The sequence below is a fragment of the Spinacia oleracea genome, chromosome 1, assembly GCF_020520425.1.
Source record: "Spinacia oleracea cultivar Varoflay chromosome 1, BTI_SOV_V1, whole genome shotgun sequence".
Lineage (NCBI taxonomy): Eukaryota > Viridiplantae > Streptophyta > Magnoliopsida > Caryophyllales > Amaranthaceae > Spinacia > Spinacia oleracea.
This window is the reverse complement of record NC_079487.1, coordinates 118062616-118086508: the sequence shown is the minus strand read 5'-3', so window position 1 is coordinate 118086508 and position 23893 is coordinate 118062616. Positions and strand designations below refer to the sequence as shown.

The 23893-nt window shown below is 34.8% G+C and overlaps 2 protein-coding genes across 2 annotated transcripts; one reads left to right on the top strand and one right to left on the bottom strand.

Moving 5' to 3' along the window:
* Positions 1-6500: 6500 nt before the first annotated feature.
* LOC110783998 (F-box/FBD/LRR-repeat protein At1g13570) lies at positions 6501-10317 on the bottom strand. The gene is made up of 4 exons (XM_021988411.2): positions 10035-10317; positions 8686-9488; positions 8404-8556; positions 6501-7210 (listed from the first exon to the last, which is right to left on the bottom strand). The coding sequence occupies exons 2-4, from the start codon at positions 9484-9486 to the stop codon at positions 6776-6778; spliced, it is 1389 nt and encodes a 462-aa protein (XP_021844103.2). The 5' UTR covers positions 9487-9488; positions 10035-10317; the 3' UTR covers positions 6501-6775.
* A 1296-nt stretch (positions 10318-11613) lies between these two features.
* LOC110783999 (F-box/FBD/LRR-repeat protein At5g22660-like) lies at positions 11614-14115 on the top strand. Its single transcript, XM_021988412.2, has one exon. The coding sequence runs from the start codon at positions 12086-12088 to the stop codon at positions 13538-13540; it is 1455 nt and encodes a 484-aa protein (XP_021844104.2). The 5' UTR covers positions 11614-12085; the 3' UTR covers positions 13541-14115.
* The last annotated feature ends 9778 nt before the right edge of the window (positions 14116-23893 follow it).

Sequence of the window (23893 nt, the reverse complement as noted above, 5' to 3'; positions counted from 1 at the left end):
ATCTATTCTATTTTTGGACATACATTTTATCCTAAAATACCCTTACATTTCTATCTAATTACCAAAATACCTAAAGATTCTACCCATATTCCCACCTAATTTTCCCCTCCCATAATATTTAATTCTTTTCCTTTCCCCATATACCCACTCTCTCACCTCCTTTATCACCCATCATTATCACTCATCTCTCTTACCTTATTTCTTTATTATTTTCTCACTCCTTTATTTATTATAATCTCTTACACCCAATCATTTCTCTTACACCCAATCATTACACGTATACCCATACAAACCAATATTCCAAATTTCTTAAAAATCACACCAGATTCCAAATGGATACATCAAAAAGAAATGGAGGGAGTAATATATATTCGAAGTACATATTATTTTTACAGTTTAGTAGGATCTTTACGATCCGATTTTACCGATCCGATCCTACCCCCTCCGTCGATCCAAGGTAGGATCCCGATCCTTACAACCTTGAATGGTCCCATAATTATTATAATGTCTCTCTCATCACATTAACAAAAGTTTAGTCCCCACGCCCTCTCTCATCTAATTATCTCTCATCTAATTAATTAAAAGAATATCCAATAACTTCTATCACATCTATTTTTTTCAATAAATTAATAACCAATCACCTATCACCTCAAATTTTGTACAAAAATAAGTGTAAGTAATGTGGGACGAAGGGATATTGAAGATCAAATAGATAGAAAATGATAAAATTTTAATCAATTACATTGAATCTTTTCCACAAAAGTCATTGAAAATAAATAAATGAGTAAAAAGGAAAAAAATTGGCATAAATTTTTTCACCGGCAAGTGACATGTTTTCAATTCATTCCTTGTATCAATTTTAGATGAAAATAATAGAAATAGATACGAGATTTAAAGTTCCAATAGCATGTGTTTGGATGAAAACTTTAAGAGCATTAAACACGGCCATGCCTCAAATTCCCAAGATATGGGGTTTAGAAACCTAGGGTAGGGGAGGTGGTATGACTCATACCTTTACTCTAGTGATGACTAAACTGTATTTTATCAGTTAGTTCATTGAGCAAATATCAAGAGTATTGCAATTGTTCAACCCAGATTTTTCTCTCATTAATTGTGTATGCTCCAAGAGCTGTAATACAAGCTTAAATACTAAGGCTCCCTCTAGGGTTGAGCCGCCAGCTTTCTATTACAATAATGACAGCTAATGATTAGCATATCAACCTAGGAAAAGACATAATAACGGTAATCTAGGAATGAGAATATCTGGGATCATGTGCAGCTGTCACTTCATGTGATTGGGCTATGCTGCACTGTTGTTTGGACCAAGGAGATGGGCTGCCCACCTTCTCTACACTCCATGGCCTTTAGACATCTGCTATTTAACACTCCCCCTCAAGTTGAGAGTGAGTTCTTGCTCCCAACTTGTACATGATGGATTGGTGTTGTTTGGTGGGTAGGATCTTGGTCAACACATCAGCAAGTTGATCTGCAGTAGGAATGTAAGTAGGGGAAATTACACCTTCAGTGCATTTGTCTCTGATGAAGTGACAATCAATCTCCACATGCTTTGTTTTTTCATGGTGGACAGGATTGGCTGATATGGCAAGTGCAGCCTGGTTGTCACACAAGATTGCAGTAGGACCTAGGTTTTTCATCCCTAGTTCTTTAAGCAGTTGTTTCAACCAAAGCACTTCACACACAGTCATTGCCATAGCCCTGTATTCAGCTTCAGCTGTGGACCTAGCAACTACAAACTGTTTTTTTGATTTCCAACTGATAGGAGATGCACCAAGAAGAATGCAGTACCCTGTGGTGGATCTTCTTGTGGATGCACAACCTGCCCAGTCACTGTCACAGTAGGCAGTTAGTTGAGCAGATGATTGAGAAGCTAATAAGATGCCTTGAGTGATTGATCCGGCTAGATATCTAAGCACCTTTAGAGCAGCTTGATGATGAGCACATGTTGGGTTATGCATGAATTGACTTAGCACATGGACAGTGTATGAGATATCTGGTCTAGTGAGAGTCAAATAGATCAGCTTACCTACCAATTTCTGATAGATTTCAGGATGTGGGAGAGCTGTACCACTTTCTGGAGTGAGTTTCAAGTGACTATCCATTGGGAGCTTTAATGGTCTGCAATTCACCATGCCATATTCTTCTAGGAGATCAGAAGCATATTTTCTTTGAGACAAGAATATTCCCTGTTGAGTTCTATCAACCTCAATTCCCAAAAAATATCTCAATTCACCCATGTCTTTCATGTGAAACTGAGAGGATAAAAAATCTTTGGCCTGTTGTATGAGCTCAAGCTTGTTGCTGGCCAAAATCAGATCATCTACATATACTAGTATGCCAAGAAAGTTAACATCATCTGTTTTTATGAACAAAGAGTAGTCACTTTTGGACTGAGTGAAGCCATTGTCCATCAGTGCTAAGCTTAATCTAGAGAACCACTGCCTTGGAGCTTGTTTTAGCCCATATAGAGCTTTCAGAAGTTTACACACCTTAGTTGTGTTGGTGTGTGGGTACTCCCCCTCAAACAGACTACTGAATCTGTACCCCTTTCCAAGATAACCTGGAGGAAATTTCATATACACAGTCTCATTTAACTTGCCATGTAAGAATGCATTCTTCACATCCATCTGATGGACATACCACCCTTTTATAGAAGAAACAGCCAACAAAGATCTTACAGTAGAGAGTTTGGCAACAGGTGCAAATGTCTCTTCATAGTCTATGCCATACCTTTGCCTGTTTCCTAGTATGACAAGTCTTGATTTGTTTCTGTCAAACTCACCATCAGAGTGGTACTTGGTTCTGTATAACCATTTACAACCAATTGCTTGCTTTCCTGGTGGTAAGTCAGTGATTTCCCAAGTTTCATTTTCCTCTAGTGCATCTAATTCTTCATTCATGGCTTGCCTCCATTCTTCTTTCTGAACTGCATGTTTGAAGTGCTTAGGATCAGGAAGTTTAGGTTTCACAAGATGGGACATGAAGCAAAAGAACTGAGGTGTAACACCAGTCTCCACCACTTTCTTAATTTGAGAGGGTTGTGTCACACTCACATGTGACACATTGTAGTCTGAGTGCCAACTTGGAGGTCTGTGAGTTCTAGATGACTTCCTCACTGGTTCAGATTCATTTCTGACACCTGCTGTAGTTTGTGCTTCACTTTCTTCAGTATCATTACATGTATGAGGTGTGATTTCATCTCCCCATACAAGAGACTGGTTGTTGTTTTGATCTTCATGAGTTTTTTCTTGTACAGAGGTAGAATGAAATAGATGATATGGGAAGACACTCTCATAGAACTTTACATCCCTTGATACAAAAACCTTGTGGTTGATAAGATTGTAGAGCTTGTACCCCTTCTGAGTTGTAGGATATCCAATGAACATACAAGGCACACCCCTTGCATCAAATTTATCTTTGGTATTGCTTGGATTACTTGACATAGCAAGGCAACCAAAAGCTCTCAAGTGCTTGTATTTGGGTTTTTCATGATGCAGAACCTCATATGGACTCTTCCCTTTCAAGACTGTTGAAGGAAGTCTGTTTGTGATATGAACAGCAGCAAGTACACAGTCTGCCCAGAATGTCAAAGGCAATCCTGAGTGAAATCTTATTGCTCTTGACATTTCAAGCACATTCCTGTGCTTTCTTTCAGCTCTACCATTCTGTTGTGGTCTATCCACACAGGATGTTTGATGTATGATTCCAAGCTTTGAGAAGAAAGATCTGCACTGTTTGTCATCAAACTCAAGTGCATTATCAGACCTCACCACTTTCACTTTCTTTTGATGTTGAGTTTCAGCCATTTGAACAAAGTCACTAATAGCTTGATATGCATCAGATTTCTGTTTTAACAGGTGCACTGCACCCATGTCACTCTAGTGTGGTCATCAACTATTGTAAGAAAGTACCTATAGCTTCCTCTGCTTTCTACCTTGTATGGCCCCCAAGTATCTATGTGAACTAGATCAAAGGGATTAGTGGCTCTAGAATCACTTAGAGTATAGGGAAGTTTGGTAAACTTTGCTAGAGGACAACTCAGGCAGATTTCTCCAGCATCTTTCATACTAGGCAACTCTTCAATCATTTTCATCTTCTTCATAGGTGCATGACCAAGTCTGTGATGCCACAGGGTTGGTGCACTGATAGTTGGGACATCTCTCAGTACAGTGGGGATATGAGACAAGCTGGTCACATTCATGGAAGTGTTGTTCTTTGTTTTCTGATTAGGGCAGTTGTAGGTTCCCTCTTTGAGTTTTTTAATGGTGTTTTCCAGTGGTTCATTCACCAAATAGTACAAACCATTTACAGCCCTTCCTATTCCCTTCACAGCCTTACTTTTGCATTCCTCAATCACACAATATCCAGAGTAAAAATTGACTTTACAGTCTGAATCTTCAGCCAACTTGTTTACAGATAGAAGGTTATGTTTGAATGCAGGAACAAACAATACTTTCTTCAGTTCTAGATCACTTTTCAGTTTTACATTTCCTATATGAGAAATGCTAGATGTTTCTCCAGTTGGTAGGTTAATGTGTGGATTATTTTGACTCTTAACAGGACAGATCAATGCATTATAATCACCAGTCATATGATTAGATGCCCCTGAGTCAATTATCCAGTCACTACTTACAGAATCAGCAAAATAACATGACACCATACCTGAATAATTCATATCCATTTCATCATCTGTATCTGATCCTCCCTTTGATGGAGGGGGTAATCTTCTAAACAGTTGTTCCAGCTGTTGTTGGGTGAGAAAAGGTGCAGATCCTGTGCTTGAGCCACTTTCTTGAGCATTGGCTGCAATTTTCTGGTTACCACCAGATTGTTTTCCCTTGTTCCATTTAGATTGACCACCCTGCATTCTTCCTTTTCCTTTGTATGTGCTCTTGGTTTGTGGTTTGTTCTTGGCATGCCAGCTTGGATAGCCAACCACTGACCAACACACTTCTCTGCTATGACCTGGCTTTCCACATGCTGAACATGAAGTGTCATCTCCTTTACTGAACATTGCCAGACCTTCAGCTTCCTCCTTGACATTTATGAATAGCTCTCTCTGTGATTCCTCTTGTTGCAGACAACTACAAGCTGTTTCTACAGAAGGGAGGGGTGTCATCATGAGGAGTTGGCTTCTCTGAGGTCCATAGTGATCATCTATACCATTCAAAAACTGAAACAACTTCTGCTCTTCTTGCTGTTTTGTCAAAGCTTGTATAAAAGCATTGATTTCTGTTGTTACATTAGTGATAGGGGGGAAATCATTCAGTGATTCCAGTTCTTCCCATAACCCTGTCATGGTTGTGTAGTAATCACTAATGGGCTTTCCCATTTGTTTGGTTTCATACAAGTCTCTATTGAGCTTGTATTTCCTTGACCCATTAGTCAAGGACAGCCTTTGATCTAGCTGTTTCCATATTTGAGCAGAGCTATTCAGGAACCTAACTGATTTCTTTATTGACTCAGAAACAGTCCCAATGATCCATGATATAACCATGCTATTACAAGTTTCCCAATGTTCAACCTTCACAGCATCATCAGTGTCCTTCTTATATGCCCCTGTGACAAAGCCAAGCTTTCTTTTTGAAGCTAATGCAATTTCCATGGAACGCTTCCAAGATCTGTAGTTTGAAGATCCTTGGAGCTTCTCTATGGTTGCAAAGTGGCTTCCATCAGATGGGTGAAGGTACAAGTGGCTTGTTGGATCTATGGTGGTCATTGCTGAAGCAAAAGACTATATTTTTAGGTTTTCCTATATAAAGATGGGATTTTTATTGTAACAACTTTGCTGAAATGCAAAATCTTTGTGTTTTCCTTACCAAGATGGGTTGACAGATTGAGTTTTGGCGAACCAAAGCTCTGATACCATGATGACTAAACTGTATTTTATCAGTTAGTTCATTGAGCAAATATCAAGAGTATTGCAATTGTTCAACCCAGATTTTTCTCTCATTAATTGTGTATGCTCCAAGAGCTGTAATACAAGCTTAAATACTAAGGCTCCCTCTAGGGTTGAGCCGCCAGCTTTCTATTACAATAATGACAGCTAATGATTAGCATATCAACCTAGGAAAAGACAAAATAACGGTAACCTAGGAATGAGAATATCTGGGATCATGTGCAGCTGTCACTTCATGTGATTGGGCTATGCTGCACTGTTGTTTGGACCAAGGAGATGGGCTGCCCACCTTCTCTACACTCCATGGCCTTTAGACATCTGCTATTTAACATCTAGGTATCAAACAAAAGAGAAAAAAAAATACTTATCCCACCTTGATATCATTCGTGATTCCAATCCCATACAAATTTGCAAACCAAACACCCAATTAAAGTTCCAAATAGCAAGTGTGTACTACGTATCACGTACAGAAATCAAAAGTTGAAGACTAATGGAAACGCGACTATCTTCTAATTATAATGGAAATAATAAGTGTGTGCAATCAATTTAGACCATTCTATATCCTTCTAAAAAGTAAGAAACATGATAAGTTGCCAACTGCCTGAAAACACAAACTTCTTCTTCACGTTCAAGGAGCATTAATACGAAAAAGAAAAAGCTTCAAATTAAGAACGAAGAGAAGATTTTAGTGTTGAAACTACTAGGGATGTACGAAGAATTATGTCTGTAAAAATGTTCCTCACGTTACAGGTTTTCCTTGACATGAGCAATAGTTTAATTTGTTTGTAGACGCTGCCCTCAGAAAAATATATAATGATTTGGCTCCGTATGTATCAAGCATCCATGATTCTCAATTTCTCATTCTCCATCTTCGTCATCAAAAATTGATATATCAGAAGAATCTGAATCTGAATCCGAATCCGAATCCGAATCCGAATCCGCATCTGATGAAGTCGAATACGAACTTGAATCTTCATTAGTATCTGAATCAGAAGTCTCGTTGTCTTTAGTAGCCATAGAGATAAAAAAGATAATGTTAGAAGATGCCTTGTGGAACTGCTTCAATTTCCTTGAAATCTTCAACTTGACATCTGCATCAATTTCTTTATGAATCTCAAGATCGAATGACTCCAGTAGAGGAGAACATGCAAGCAGAAGCTCAATGACCTTGAGCTCTGCATCCGATCCCCTGTTAAGTCTGGCATTAATGTTCCGGAGTTGAAGAAATTTGCAGGAAAGATCAGAGTTTAAGTTGTGTTTATCAGTGTCAGTGCTCTTCTCGGCAACCTTTACCTAAAATAAAGCATCAATTGCAAGGATTAAATCCCAAATTCCCTCCAAAAGGGAAAAAAAAACAATTCTCAAGGACTATGGCTTTGTTCTTCTCAGCTTATTTTGCTGAATAAACTTATTTTTCTGTACTTGTAACTTATTTCTAATGAACTTGTTTTTGCCAAAATTACTCTTACTGTACTTATTTTAGCCGACCTTTTAGTAAAATTAGGATTTATAACAGACAAGAGTAGGATTCAATTCTTTATCAAACAAGTGTAGAAGACAGCAGGTTGACATACACTCTTGTTTGTCATATGTAGTCTCCGAGGAAGAATTTGGAAGGAAAAACACAATACAGAGTACAAAAGAACTTGCTTAAAAAATGTCTACAAAATATAGCAAGTAAACTGTCAAAACCTGGAGTATAATAAAATATAAGTTTAGTTATTTAACCGTTTAAAATGTTTATCTATCAACCTTTTTTTTGTTACGGAGTATAATACTTCCTCCGTTCCGGAAATATCGCACCATGGTTGACTTTTACTCTTCTACCCATTACTTTGACTCTTAATATCTCAAATCGTGTGCAAGTAAAAATTATAAAAAATTAATATATAGAAAATATTTATCGATACGAATCTAACATGACCTCACATGGCTAAAATTTTCTTACGTACGAATCACAATAAATGGCCAAAGTCGTAGTGTGAATAGTGTAAAAAACAAATGGTGCGATATTTCCGGAACGGAGGAAGTATAAAAATTAATCAAACTATAGTAAAAGTTACAAAAAACTATTTAACTATGTAAAAGTTATCTCAGTGTACAATAAATTTATTGTACACCTTGTGCGCACAAGAACTTTTGATAATTATATTTCATATAGTAAAGTTCTTAATTTTCAGCCCAACAACCTATTTAGCTCGTCACATTCTAACAACAGAATCTCAAAGGTTGGTTCACCAACTAATAACCAGATCGAGTGGAAGATACATAACTAACTTAATCTAGCAAGTAGACATATTACAGAGTTAGTTGACAACATGGCGCATATATTTTGATATTAACAAAGAATAATCAGATGTAGACTATGAACTTATGACATCCTTAAACTTAAAGGCATGCTGATAATTTGAATTATCACTAGTTTACATCAGCCTCAGTAATATGACTAGCAAAAATTACACGGTTTCAGAAAAGCAGGAGCTTACCCAAAGACGCAGCCTTTCAACATTAGGACAGTTCCGAATTAAACCAATTGCACAAGAGAGCTCCTCGCTAGAATCAATACTTGATATCTCCAGGCTTCTTACATGAGTGAAGGCCGCAGGAAGCATCCCTGATAAGCCATCTTTGACCAAGAGCTTTGTTTCCAGAATTTGAAAACAAAATTTCAGTATTTAACCCCATGTTTTTTTTATCATAAAGTTAAGACCTATGGAAATAAAATAGAATGAAAACCATAAATTAAAGGAAAGGATATCCATGCTGACCTTGACAAAGTACCTTCTGAAACAAATCTTTTCAACTTTACATGAAGACGCGAGAAATTGGATCAGTTTCTGTGCTCTATTCTTGATATGATCTACCAATTTCAGTAAAGTGATTGAAACCGACAAAAGACCTCGAGAACCATTGAGACAGATAGAGTGGAATATACCAGAGACAGTCAAGTACTTAAGATTAGGTGCATTAATAACTAGACGAGGTAGCTCATAAGTACCAGGGTCTTTTAAACTCAACTTCTCAAGAAGTGGGCATTTAGCTACAAAATCTTCAAGTATGTGATCATTCAGAAAACAAATGTTCTCAAGGTCAACACTAAGTAAATTCGGAAAGCCCTTAAAAGAAGGGGGAGGGTTAAAATAAAAGGAATTAAGCTTCAACTTAGTTAAGTTGGTACAAGCAAAAAAGTGAGAAGGCAACATAGAGATCTCTCCCCAGTTTACCAGAGTGACCTCCTTGATGCAATTCACAGAGAGGGATAGTATCCACTGAATAATATCAGGGCATACAGTACGAGGAATGTGAAGAGTGAATTTGGTAATGGGTCCATAGTGCTGTAAGAGTATTTTACTTACAATGCTGCTGTATTCAAAAATGTTGTTTCGCTTCTTCCCCAACACGTCTTTGAAGAAAGGATCATCAAGCACAAGAGCAGGAAGAGTTAACCAATTTTCTCTCCATGTCTTTGACAACACACTCATCCTTGCAGCATCTCTCAATGGCAAGCATTCCATGATTCCATGTATTAGATTTTCGGGTAGATCACTAATTCGATCTTGTGGATTCATAACTGAAAAATAATCGACATTAGATACATCGGAGAAACAGAATTTGCAGTACAAGGAAAAGAAGAAGAAGAAAATAAAATCTGATGCAGGGATTTATTTTCTTCAATTTGTTTAATTAATTCGCCCTCAAGATGAAAACTTTTTCTGATTGCTTTAACATAATTCAAATACATCGTTACTCTAGTTAACAGTCTCACTCATCACTAGAGGATTACTTTCTGATCATTGGCCAAAGAAACTACCCTCAATCCACATACAGCTGTATTAATATTAGATGTCAATTCCCGGAACTCAACGAACATTGAACAGGCATTAGTGTTACATGATTGAAATTTACACATAATCTTCAAGTATACAACCGAAGAAACAAAAAACGACACTTGGTGACACAGCCATGACCCGATAAACGATCAAAATAATCTCAACCAACAACAAATTTTGATAATTGATAGGAATATAGGATGCAATTGAAATTTAAGTTTTAACTAGTAGATTGATTCATATATATGAAAACAAAATTTTGGAAAAGGAAAGGGGGAATGAACTACCTGAACTGAAGCAACAACTCACCGGCGAACTCAGCGGCGAATTCCTAGCGACGGAGTTAATTCGCAATTTATAGGCTGAGAGCCTTGTTAGATTTGAGGGATTTGGAGGAAAGGGAAAGGGGGAAAGGGAAAGGGAAAGGCAAAGGGAAAGGGATATAGAGAGATTAAGGTCTCATCTGGTTTACTCTCATATTTTCTGATTTTTTTCTTCTCATCTAATATTACTTTAACCGATTTGAACTCACATGAAATAATCTGATTTTTCAGAATTAAGATTTTAAAAAAGATATATAATTATTAATATTAAACGGTTTATATATAAAATATATACTTTGCAATTTTATATATAAAGTATACGGAGTATTACTTTGTAGTTCAGTCCTAGTTGAATTCTTCTTGAAAATATCTTTTTATTTTTTAAATATGATAGATACATATTATACATCTGTATCCTAACAATATATATAAAACATACTACAGCGTAGTTCAGTTCAATTTGAATTCTTCTTGAAATTATATTTTTATATTAAATATGGTAAATACATATTACATATTTTTTTATCTTATCACGAGACACTAAGTTTATCTTTCGATTAAACATATATGTTATATCTATTTTTAATTAATTTAAAACATATTAATAATGAATTTGTGATTGGACATTCCTCGTAGACGCCTTTAATGCTCTTGAAAAAATCCCTTTATATCTGTATTATATAAGCCAGCTCCTAGGGGTATTTTAGTAACTTGACTTTTCGTGTCCCCTATGTAAAAGACTAAAATACTCTTATTGTGTTGTTTATCGGGCTTGCTGAGTTGCTGAGGCTTCGTTTCTAGGGTTAGATACTTAGATTCGTTTATCCCATCTCTCACCTGCCTCTCTCCCCCTTTCACTTTTCTCTCTCCTCTAACGTTTCTAGGTTACACTTCCTCGATCGTCGTCCCTCATCAATGGCGACTCTGTGGTCTATCGCAGGGAAATGCAGAGCTTTATTGGCGGCAGCGAATTCCTTCACCACCGCGTCAACGAACAGCAGGAGATTCGTATTATTATTATTTTTGTTTAAATTACTTTCTTCTGGGTAGAATTTTTATTTTTAATTTTAATTTGACAAAATTTCCGTTAACTTTTGCCTGATTCATTAGTTTTAGGAATTATGCAATTGCTGCTAATTCTTTGTTAATCTGATGGACTCCCATGAATGAATCTTTGAGGAGAGAGGGAATTGAGGATGAGGGTTTGGGTGAGGTGGCCGGGGGATACATGGTTTAAAATTGAAATAAGCACATCCTTTAGCTAAGAAACTAAGGAAAGTACATCGGGTTACGAAAACATGCACTGTATTTTGGGATGGAGGGAGTAACAAATAGTACCTCCGTTTCTTAAAGATCTTTACGGTTACTATTCGCACAAATATTAAGACAAATATAGAAAAGTTGGTTCAATATAATAAAATATGAATACAGTAAAAAAAATATGTGTACAAAAATATGGAAATTGTGATCGACTACTTTGGACTTTGAATTTAAAATTGGAATTTAAATAACCTAAAAATCATACATCTTCCTGTTATTACGAGGAAGTATTTTCGGATATCAGATATGTGTGGGCAAATGCATATCATAACAAAAGACAAAATAAGAAAAATGACAAAAAAGAAATTAAATGGTACTTTTTTAAACAAAAATGGTACTTTTTTTAACTGAATGGTACTTTTTTTTACAGAATGGTACTTTTTTAACATAAATGGTACTTCCTTTTTTGTCTTTTAGCTATTTGTCTTTTAGCTGATATGTGTGTTGCCACACATATCTGATATCCGAAAAAACAACCTCCCGTAATTACTGCCGGGCACTTTGACTAATCGAAAAATGTACTCCATAGTTGTGCATTTATTCCAAAAAGGATCTTCGGGGTACCATATATAGCAAATATAGGTTGTGAATACAGAGTAATTCATGGAATACTCACAAGAGTCACAACCTATCTCACCTTTTGCCTAAATAATAAGTAACCCGGCCGCCTTAGCGAGAGACTGAGAGTCAGAAAAATGGCTGGTACAAAAAAGGAAGAAGATAAAGATCGGTTGAGCTCACTTCCAGATGCTATGCTCACCGAAATTATCTCTCTCCTCCAAATGGATTCCGCCGCCAGAACCTCCGTGTTATCTCACCGGTGGCGCTACCTTTGGACCGGAGTCAACCGCTTCGAATTAGAGTATAATCGGGACTACCAAAAAATTTCAATTGTCGTCGGTGACATTTTAGAACAGTTGACCACTTCCAAGCTCCGGGTTTTTAAGCTTCAGTTAGGGACGCTGGAATACTTTTGTGAACCTGGATTAGCAGAATCATGCTTCCATGAAGTTTGCCGTCGAAATGTGGAGAAATTAATTATTGGTAGCGGAACATACGAGGATGTATTTCTTGTAGTACCTGCCATTGTGTTCAAAACTCAATCTCTGGTAAGTTTGGAATTAGACGGTGATCTTATGTTTGAGTTGAATTTTGAAATTCAACTTCCTAATTTAAAGAACCTTAGTTTGTCTAATCTTTCGAAAGTCTATCCTTGGTTGGAAACCCTATTTAGGTCTTGCCCTTTGTTGGAAGATTTAGATTTGTTCTTCGATTTATCTGGAAATAGTTCTTGTCTAAACATATTTACTCCCAATTTGAAGTGGTTGAAGATACAGATGCACTGCTACAATCAAACACAACGGACCAAAATCTTCATTGATGCACCTAAATTAGCTTACCTATCTATAGATGATTGCATTTCGTGCTATTATTTTGTCCAAAATCCAACCAAATTACTCGATGCATATCTTGATTTGACATCGGAGTTGAGTTTTGGAGAGGATCCACTTTCGATGGGCGGACGGGAAGATTATCTACATCAGATGTCGAAGCTTGTAGGAGGAATGTGTAACATTAGGCAGCTTTACTTACGGGTAGAAAGAGAAACTAATATATACAGGTACCTTAATCCTGGGAATCAGCCAATCTTTGCTAATCTAACTGGATTTCGGACAGGATTGGATGATATTGGTATCATTGGCTGGAAGAATTTGTTACTTTGTATGAAAAACTTTCCCAACTTAAAACAGCTAGAAGTGACCCTAAAAATGGGAAACGATGTTCCAATGGTGAACATGGAATGGTGTGCACCAGATTTAGTGCCAGATTGTTTAGTAAGGAAGCTCGAGATAATTGAAATAAGGGGAATTAACATGACTGATGATGAGCTCAAGTTGCTATCTTATCTTCTGAGTAATGCACTTGTTTTGAAAGAGCTACGATTATATCTTCCGCACGTGTGGTCATTCGGAAATTCTCAACCACGTAACGGAAGTAGTTTCTGTCGCTCTTTATCTAGGCTTCCAAGGGGCTCTTCAACTTGTGAGATTATGTTTCAAGGTAGGTGTGTTGAACCTGATCGCAAATATGATGGTGCAGGGGTGTGCACAGTGCTCTTGGTGCACTGGTGTTCAAACGACATGCAATAAATATAAAACGCGGATATCTTGTTGAATTCGGAGAAGAAAAGAACAAACGTTGTTTTTTTGATAAAAAAAGAACAAACGTTGTTCTTTTGTTAAAAAAAAGAACAATGACTGCTCTGTCCCTTTTTTTTCGTTCTTTTGTTTTTCACTCCATTTTTCTGGTATATATACCTTCTTTTTTATAATTTTCGAATCAGAATTTGTGAAGAGGAGAGAGAAAAACTATGGAAAGGAGAGAGAAACTGTGAAGAGGAGAGAGAAAGTAATGGAAAATTCTCAAATATAGGTTGATTTTTCTACTTCAATATCAAATCTATTGATTCTTCTTCTTCAAATTTGAATTCCTCTGCTGATAATCCGATTTGTGAAGGTAATTTTTCAATTTTTTAAAACGAATTACTTATTTATGATGATTTTGATTTCCATGTTCATTATTTTCATCATTTCAATTTATTTTGATTTTTTTGATCATTTCGATTTCTGCATTTCTCAATAACCTTGATTAATGTATTTTGATTCTATATATTGATAATTTTGATGATTAATGTATCTTGATTATATATTTATGACGATTTTGATTTCTGTTCTTTTTTCGATTTTATATGTTCTTTTAGTCTATCTTTTGTTCTTTTATATATTGGTTCTCATATATGTATTAAGAGATTGTAATAATACAGAAAATAATTATTGAACATGTTGTTCTTTTTTGCTTTAGCTTGTTGTTCTTTGTTCTTTTTTGCTTTAACTTGTTGTTCTTTTGATATTACACACTTCAGATCAAATTGTTCTTTTACCATTTTTGTTGTTCTTTTATCTTTTTTGTTGTTCTTTTTTCACATGGTTAAAATAAGTGTTCTACATGATATGTTCTTTTCTGCAATTTTTAATGTTCTTTTTCTTTACTTTATTATGTTCTTTTATGCTCTATTGTTGTTCGTTTTTTTATTGGTAATGTTGTTTTACATGGTTAAAATAAGTGTTCTACATGATATGTTCTTTTCTGTATTTATAATGTTCTTTTTCTTTATTTATAATGTTCTTTTAGGTTCATCCTCTTTTTGTTCTTTTGAGGAATTGCTCTGTTTATTCAGCCTCTCTTCTTGTTCTTTCAGCTGTTTTTGAAGATTTAACATCATTTGTTGATGGTCAAGTAAAAGCTTCCTTTGCTCTTCAATACTGTACTTTTTGAAAAAAGAACAAACATAAAAGAACATTAAGATTTATATCTAATAAACATAAAAGAACAGAACAACAAAACCCAAAAAAAAAAAACAAGTGCACCGTTCTTATCATGAACATGGCTTGTATTTCTTCTCCTTCCCCCTCTTTTTTTTTATTTTTTTTATTTTTCATTTTCTATATATATAATATTTCTCCTATTGGATTCATAACTTCTCATTTTAGAAACACATTCTTGAGAGAGAAAGAGGAGAGCTTTTAGTTTCTCCCAACAAAAGAGAGATTTTATGAGAGAGAAAGTTCAAAACAAATTTTCTCCTCCTTTTTTCTCTGAAATGTGATTTTAATTGAATTACGTTTACAAAAAACTAGTTTATTAAGCGAAATACTATTTCAATTTCGCTATTTTTTGAATTTTTTTTATTCATTCAAAGAGGTTTATGCTGTTGATGAAGGTGCATCGGGTGATTAAGGTAAATTTTCTCGTTCTTAATTCTATGTTCTTTTTAAATTTTAATGTTCTTTTCTTATAACTTTCTATTTCTGTGGCATCAAAACAGTGTGTTCTTTTTTAGAATCAGCAATTGTTCTTTTTACATATTTATAGTGTTGTTTTCAGATATCTTTTGATAAATAAAATAACAGAATTAGAACATAAATTGGTTGAAAAAGAACATTTTCAGAACTTAAAAGAACAAGAAAAAATATAGATCTGGTTTTAAAGTTCATCAAAGGTTCGTCGTTTTATTTTTTAATTAGAACATAAATTGGTTGGAAAAGAACATTTCCAGAACTTAAAAGAACAAGAAAAATTATAAATCTGGTTTTAAAGTTCATCAAAGGTTCGTCGTTTTATTTTTTAATTAGAACATACTGTAAATTGGTTGGAAAAGAACATTTCCAGAACTTAAAAGAACAAGAAAAAATATAACTGCTTTTTATATTTGTACCTTTTGTCTGATTTGTCAATATTAGTGTTCTTTTTGTTAGTGTTTTTTTGTTAATGTTCTTTTGTTAATGTTCTTTTTTTTTGCGGTTTTTATTTTTGTTGCATTTTATTGTTATTTATGTGCGTTTTGGGACAGGTGCACCAAAAGCACCATGCACACCCCTGCACAATCTGAGCGTTGGTGTTGAACTCGATCGTTAGCATCAAATAATGCCTGAAACTTTTGTGTTTTTCAAGCATATGCTTTGGTTTAGTCTTAAAATCACTTCTTGTAGTGATGGGAGGTGTAAACCTTGCTATGGATTTTTCTTTTTGGTCAATTCTATATGTAAACTGCTACTAGTATAAAATGCTTTATGCATCTCTGTAGGGTATGATTATGGTGTATGATTCAAACTTAATGTTATGGATATTTTGTGGTAATTACTTTTTACAGTAGTGATTTTGAACTACCCTTTATGTAGTTTATGTCTCTTTTTTGTGTTGTCGCACCACCACTTAATATTTTCCATCTAACATTATGTTTAAGGGACCACCAATAATGATTTACCTCTAATAATAGTCGTAGCACCTCAATTTAATTAAATTCTCGCTGTTTATTGCTGAAGTTGGTATATTGCAGACCTGGTGATCAATTCAATAAGAGTGAGGTTTCAATTAAACAAGGATTTGACGTACATATTCTAATAAAATTGAGTAATTGGATTTCTCAAACCGCTTGTTTGGTAGCTAGTTATAAATGATGTCAACGGGAATATATTCATATGTAAATTTATAAGGAAAATCAATATCAATTCCAATGGTAATGCATTACGTGGTTGAGATTTTCATTACTATTCATTACAATCCATTACTATTCTTTATTGTCCACTTACATCCTTATTATAAGAAAATTAACTCACATTTTTTAATCTTTGTACAGATCAATACTCATTAAAAAAAACAACAAATGAGTAATATTCTTTATTGTCCACTTAAAGAGTTAGAATCCATTGATTTTCTTTAAAATTAAAAAAGAAAAAGAATAATTTTAGATTGTAATAAGATTTATTTTTTTTAAAAAAAAATCCATTACTATTCTTTATTATACACTTACATCATTATTATAAGAAAATCAATTCACCTTTCTTAATCCTTATGTAAATCAATACTCATTAAAAAAACACGGAATGAGTAATATTCTGTAAAAAGATATTAATTTTTAAATAAATTCCAATTAAAAAACTCAAATTTATTATCTCTTTTTCCATTCCATCTTTTCATCCATGTTCAATTCATCAGCTCATTTTCCCATTGTCCAAAACTTGGGGAAACGTTCTTGAGTGATTTTCTTCAAATTAAATTAGGGATCTGAGTATGTGCTAAGTGAAGGAATGATTTCTCAAAAAAAATTGAGAAGAAACGTAACAACGACATTCGATTAGAATTAGGGGTGTAAATGAGCCGAGCCGAGCCGAATTTTACCCTGTTCATGTTCATGTTCATTTAACTTATGCGAGCTCGAGCCCGAGCCCGAACTTTTAACCGAGCTCAAAAATTTGTTCAAGCTCGATTCGTTTAAAATATTTTGTGTTCGCGAACTGTTCGTGAACGGCTCATTTATCACTACAAGAAATTGTATTATTAACGACGGGAAATCCCGTCGCGAAAGGCCAATAATCATTTATTAACGACGGGATTTCCTGTCGTGAACCCGTCATAAAAGGGGGCCGTCGTTCATAGAAAATCCCGTCGTAAATCCATCGTAAACCCGTCGTAAAAGACATTTGCGACGGTTATTCCCGTCATTGTTTGGTTGTTAGCCCCGTCGCAAAAGGCTTTTGCGACGGGATTTTTAACCCGTCGTAATTAGGTTGTCGTTAAAGATACAAATTCTTGTAGTGTATTAATCGAGCCGAGTTTATAAACGAGCTTTCTTAAACGAGCTTTAGAGTATAACCACTTGAAAATCTAACAAATTATAATTATATCTAATAATAAAGATTAAAGTATACATTACTTTATTTGATAAACAAACTAATAATTTAGAAAGAGTCAAAGAGCAATAATTTAGCAATTAAAATTTTATTTCAAAATATTTTTGTTCTATTATAGATTCCAAAAGTCAAAAACATGATTTTTATTTATATTTGAAAAATGTATATATGGTAAAATATGATACATAACATAACTAGACGAACTTGTTCACGAACATAAATGAACGAGTTGTTCATGAACATAAATGAACAAGTTGTTCATGAACTTAAATGAACGAGCATACATATGTTCATGTTCAAGCTCGTTTATTAAGCGAGCTTCAAAAGTTGTTCAAGCTCGGCTCGTTTAGTAAATGAACGAACATGAACGAGTTTTAAACGAGCCTGAGCCCGAGTAGTTTATTGACCGGCTCGGCTCATTTACACCCCTAATTAGAATTGGAGAGATAGAGAGCTCAAAAATTAGGGTAATGGTGTAGAGGAAGAACAAAAAAAAATATTTTAGCCGCCTAAGTAGACATTTAAGTCTTCTTTTTTTGTTAAAATGTGAACTATACTGCAAAATTCCAATTATATCTTTAAAAAATATCAAAGTAAAATGTGATCTAGACATAATTTATACATATCAGTTATGATCTGGACATGATATGATCATACCGATTCTAATCTGGACTTATCGGTTCAAAGCTGGACATGATATGCACAGATCGGTTATGATTTGGACATATCGTATCTAATCTGGACATGATATGTACAGATCGATCATGATCTTGACATGATCTATACATGTAAGTTATGATCTGGACATGCTATGATCATATCGTTTATGATTTAGACATAGCGGTTATGATATGTGAATATAGTTTTATCATAACAGTTCTGATTCAGACATGATTTGTATATATCTGTTCTGACCTGATATGATCTGCACAGATATGCTGGACATGATCTTTACATATTAGTTCTGATCTGGATATCTCAATTATGATTTGGAATCAATTACATTTTGTGTATGAGGGTATTAAGGGAAAAAATTAACGATTTCAAATAGAAATAGGCACATCATTTAGTTAGGTACGTACATCAGATTAGGAAAACAAACACTATATTTTGGGATGGAGGGAGTAACAAGTACTACCTTCAATTCATTTCATAAACATCTTTACGGTTACTATTTGCACAAATATTAAGACAAATATAGAAAAGTTTGTTGAAATAATAAAATATGAATACAGTGAAAAAAAATGTGTAAAAAGGTGGAGATTGTAAGAAAAAGAATGAATAAAGCAAAGAGAAATTGAGTGGAAAATTGTAAATATTGTGGAGTAAGAAGATAAGGTAGTAAATTTTCATGTCCAAAAATAGAATAATACAAATAGTAAATAACACTATAAAACTGACTAAAACAGAAAGTGTAAAAATCGATTTTGAAACAGAGGTAATACGTTGCATCTATTCGGTTAATCTATCATTTTATATAAATACTCGGTATTTATGTCTATTCAATTTGCTTTGTTACGTAAAACCTTCATATTACGGAGTACAGAGTAATTTGTATAATTAAATACTCTTCACATTACGGAGTACAGAGTAAAAAGTAAGATAGTAAATTTTTATGTAAAAATAGAATAAAATAAAGAGTAAAGAACATTATAAAATGGAAAGTACGTGTAAAGATCATTATTTTACATAAATACTCCGTATTTATCTCTATTCAACTCGTTTTGTTACGTAAAACCTTCCTATTACGGATATAGAGTAATTAAATACTCTTCACAAAAAAGTCTTGCGCGCACAAGGTGTACAATAAATTTATTGTACACCAAAATAACTATAACCCATTTTTTGTAACTTTAACCTAGTTTTGATTAACTTTTATATTAGTAAAAAAAAAGTTGATAGATAAACATTTTAAAGGATTAAATGATTAATTTAATACATTATTAGAGATTTTGAAGAAATAAGTTTTATTAAAATAAAAAAATTTATCACTAAAAATTAGATAACTTTTACATATATAAGCATAACTTTTAAGCATTTTGAGTTAACTTTTACTCCGTTGTACAATAATTATTGTACAACCATTGTAAATAAGAATTTGTGCTTCACAATAGGGATCACTTCGTGTGACTCAATAATACGGTGTACAAAGACTCAAAGAGTCATTAGCAGCAATATTGTGATTTGTGATGACTGACCGACCAGATTCGGAGTACTTGATTTGGACTTTGAATTTCAAATCAGAAGGATTCTACTATTTATATAGGCTTCCAGAGTTTGTCACAACTCAAATTATTCATGGAATACTCACAACTTACCTAAATACTTTCCTTAGTGAGAGACTGAGAGCGAGAAAAATGGCTAGAACCAAAAAAGGAAATAATAATAATAATAATAATAATAATAATAATAATGTCAAACTGCGACGAAGCATGAAGTTAAACAAGGAGGTGGAAGATGAAGATCGGTTGAGCTCTCTTCCGGACGATATCCTCACCGATATTCTATCTCGCCTCGAAATGAATCGCGCCGTTGCAACCTCCGATCCATCTTATCGCACCGGTGGCGTCACCTTTGGACCGGAGTCACCCGCTTCAAATTATACGGGGACTCCGAAAAATTATCAAAAATCATCTGCAACATGTTACGACAGCTGACCTCGTCGAAACTCCGGGTTTGTAAGCTTGACTTGGGGTCGTTGGAATACTTTTGTGAACCTGGTGTAGCAGATTCATGCTTACATGAAGTTTGTGTCCGAAATGTGGAGAATTTAATTATCCGTTCCTGGTCGTTTCGCGAGGGTGAAGTTCGATCGTCTTGTTATACCTTCCTTTTTGTTCAAAACCCAATGTTAATTTGGTAAGTTTGGAATTAGACATTGATCTTGAGTTTGACTTCCCAACTTAAAAGACCTTATCTTATCTTACGGAAGTCTATCCTTGGTTGGAAACTCTGTGTAAGTCTTTCCCTTTGTTGAAACATTTATATTTCTTCTTCATGTGTCATGTTCCCTAGCTAAGTACTAACTATATCAACATAATTGATCCATCTCAAATTCACTGTGGAATTAGACAGTCATGAACCCTAGTAATTGAGTGATTCTTAGCAAAACTAGTAATTGAGTTTTAAAGAAGATGTAAAAGTGTTATATTCCAATATTGTTTCCTAATAGTGATCAAGAACAGAGACGGGTGATGATTGCGGACTTATTAGAAACCTTGACAAATGGAGTAAACTTCATGTAACTAAATTTATGTCCTAGCTAGGTTGCCTTGACACTTAGACACCAGTGTATCCGTATTTGATCTGAGAGTTTTCGTTTACTTGCATTTTGTTATCTTAATTAGATCGATGTCCGAACAATGTTTTTCTCGGGATGTTTTTTGGATTATATCCGTACTTTAAAGTATTTGGTTTCTGGGGTCTAATATGATTCCCCAGTTGTAGTTCTGATTTCTGAAGGTTAATTTTTAAGGTTTGGGTTTTTTAATATTTTGTTTTATCTGCAATTTCGTTCGAAAACTAAACAGGTTGGTCAGGTTTTAGTAAGTTAATTAGCCTTAACATTTTCATATGGTGGTAATTAGCGCTCACTTAGGGCAATGACCTAACAAACACTTGAGTGAAACACCAAAGAGTGAATGATCACTTATCTAGAATTTTGCAGATCAAAGCCAGAAGCTATTCTCTAGCCTCCTTCGTCTCACAAAATACTTTCTTCTCCCCCAACCCTGTTAAGTGTTAACATCTAAATACAGAGGATGTATCACTTCCAGATTTTAAGAAATTCCTATTAGCATCCTTAACTCATATTCCATGTGCACTTAACACAACTATATGCTTCATGATCATCAAATTTAAAGCTTTTCATGACAAGCATCCCTTAACTCACAATCTACAACTTCCATGGCAAGCTTAATTCCTACAGCATTCCAAAGTTCACATGTCGGACATTACATACCGAGTCCCTAACAGATTAAGGATACAACATTCATAACCATAGAGTCACGGAGAAAAGGGAACGAACCAGAATCTGGCAGTAACGAGTGTACTAGTATACGTTACTCCATAAAAAGTAAAATAAAATTATCTACCCTCTCCTTATCTCCCTTCTCTAACGACTTTCTTTCTTAATCTCACCCTCCCTCACCTAACCTTGTTATCTGAATCTTTGATCTCTTTCTGTTTTCTTTCTTCCATGTTTTTTAATTATTCAATCTATGGCTAGTAATTTGATCCATGCCTGTTTTTCTGCCTCTCTTTTTTTCCCTTTTTTTTTTTTTTTTTTTTTTTTTTTTTTATGTGGAGTACTTCCTTAGCATACTTGTTTGTGATCATTTAATCAATAATGATCAAGCAGCAGCAAATGCCAACTACTGAAACTATAAAATCAAGCATTCAAAACTATGTTCTTCAAGTGGGGTCAGTATATTCAAATAACAATTCAAAGAGTACAAACCTTAGAGGAGCCTGAAAGTTTGTAGAATGCCAAAAACAATAGCAAATCCTAAGGAATAGCAGCAGCAAGAACATAACAAGGATAATTACGTCAAATCACTTTTTCAAAGAGTATCAACCATAGTCCATAAGAGAGTGAAAACTCGAACATAAATTCAGCGAGTGCCTAAAATTTCAAGCACTTGAAACTGTGCACTTTCAAGTGGTCGCTGTATAAAATTAACTGGGGAGTGTAAAACCTTAATGGACAACGAGATGAGTCAAGAATCAAGAAGAAGAATATTTACTTGAATTTTTTTCTACCCTCAATTGAAAAGAGACATTCACAAGGAGAAACAGATTATTAGGTATGTAGAATGCTCTGTCAACTCATACAACAACCTGGAAAACCCATGCAAGGTAACGTCACCAATCACCATCTCACCAATTCACACTCAGCATCTACACAACAAAGGGCCATCATGGTCTACTTCTTCTAAGACAGAACTATTCCGGAGAATAATGAAAAGCCGGCTAACTTACAGAAAGACTTAGCTAAAAAGAACTTCTGGTTAAGAGATACTTGTATACAGGACTTGCAACCGGTTTATGAGGGGTTCAGACACTTCAGAGAGACAGAGAGTGCAAAGAAAGGATGAACTGTTGTGCAGTAAAGAATATAACGGACCTGGTGTTTTAGGTAGCTGAGCTCACATACAAAACGGCGGTAAACTGCTGCGACAGAGGGGGGCAAATGATCTGCAGTAATACACTCCAACTCCAAGGGATTAATAACAGGAGTGTAAACTTCACAATCAAGCTCATTAAACAGGTGCGGGACAAACTTCTTTCGCATCATTCTAAAACCAGGAGGTCCACGTAAAAATAAGAATACCAAGATTCTTGAGTCCACACGGACTTATTTTTCTTGCGCACAGAAGAAGGAACTGGCTTAATATATCCATATCTAAATCTCATGGAGTTTAGAATGATGACCATAACTTTAGCTTAAAAACCCATGACAAGGATACATCTTTGTGCACCACATACTAACTCTGCAGATCATCAACAACCAAAAGATAGTCGCTACCCTTTTCGCTCGGCCTCTCCTTCATAACCCTTCTCTCAAAATATTATTTCTTCTGCCCCACCCCCTCCCTACTCAAAGAGCAAGAATTTAAAGCTGGATATGAACACAGGCTAAAAGTAGCCTATAATGTACCCCTTTCAGGCGATCTGCCAGGAGGCAAAATGTCCACTTCATCTATTTCCTAGACTCATTGGGGAGACAGGTGCACATAACACTTAGTGTACAAGTATCAAGGCAGCCTAAGACAAAAAAATTAGTCACAGGGAGCTGTTTTCTTAAAAAATTTACTCCGTAAGCCAGGCTTTCTAAACGATCATCAACTTCTGTTGTCAATCACTAGTAGGAAACAAAACCATTAAATCCCCTGAAACAACAAGTGTATACTTCAACATCTTCTTCAGAATTGAATTTACTACTTGTCTAATAATCACACTGCATCCATGTGCCCTTAACCCATTTGAGCTTCATGGCTATCGAAATTTACAGTGGCTTTAAGATCCTCAATTATTGTTAATATTTAGAACTAACGCGACAGCACACATGAGTTATTTGCTTGCCCAGTCCTCTTATCATAGTAGTTCATGTCCTGTAATAATGAAATAATCTAAACACACAAATATAGAGCACTATTATTTGGAGTCATAAATACACAAATTTCTGTTTTCCGGTTTAAAAGTCACACCATATTATAGAACATCACTACATCAGGTTCTGAAGCGTTAATA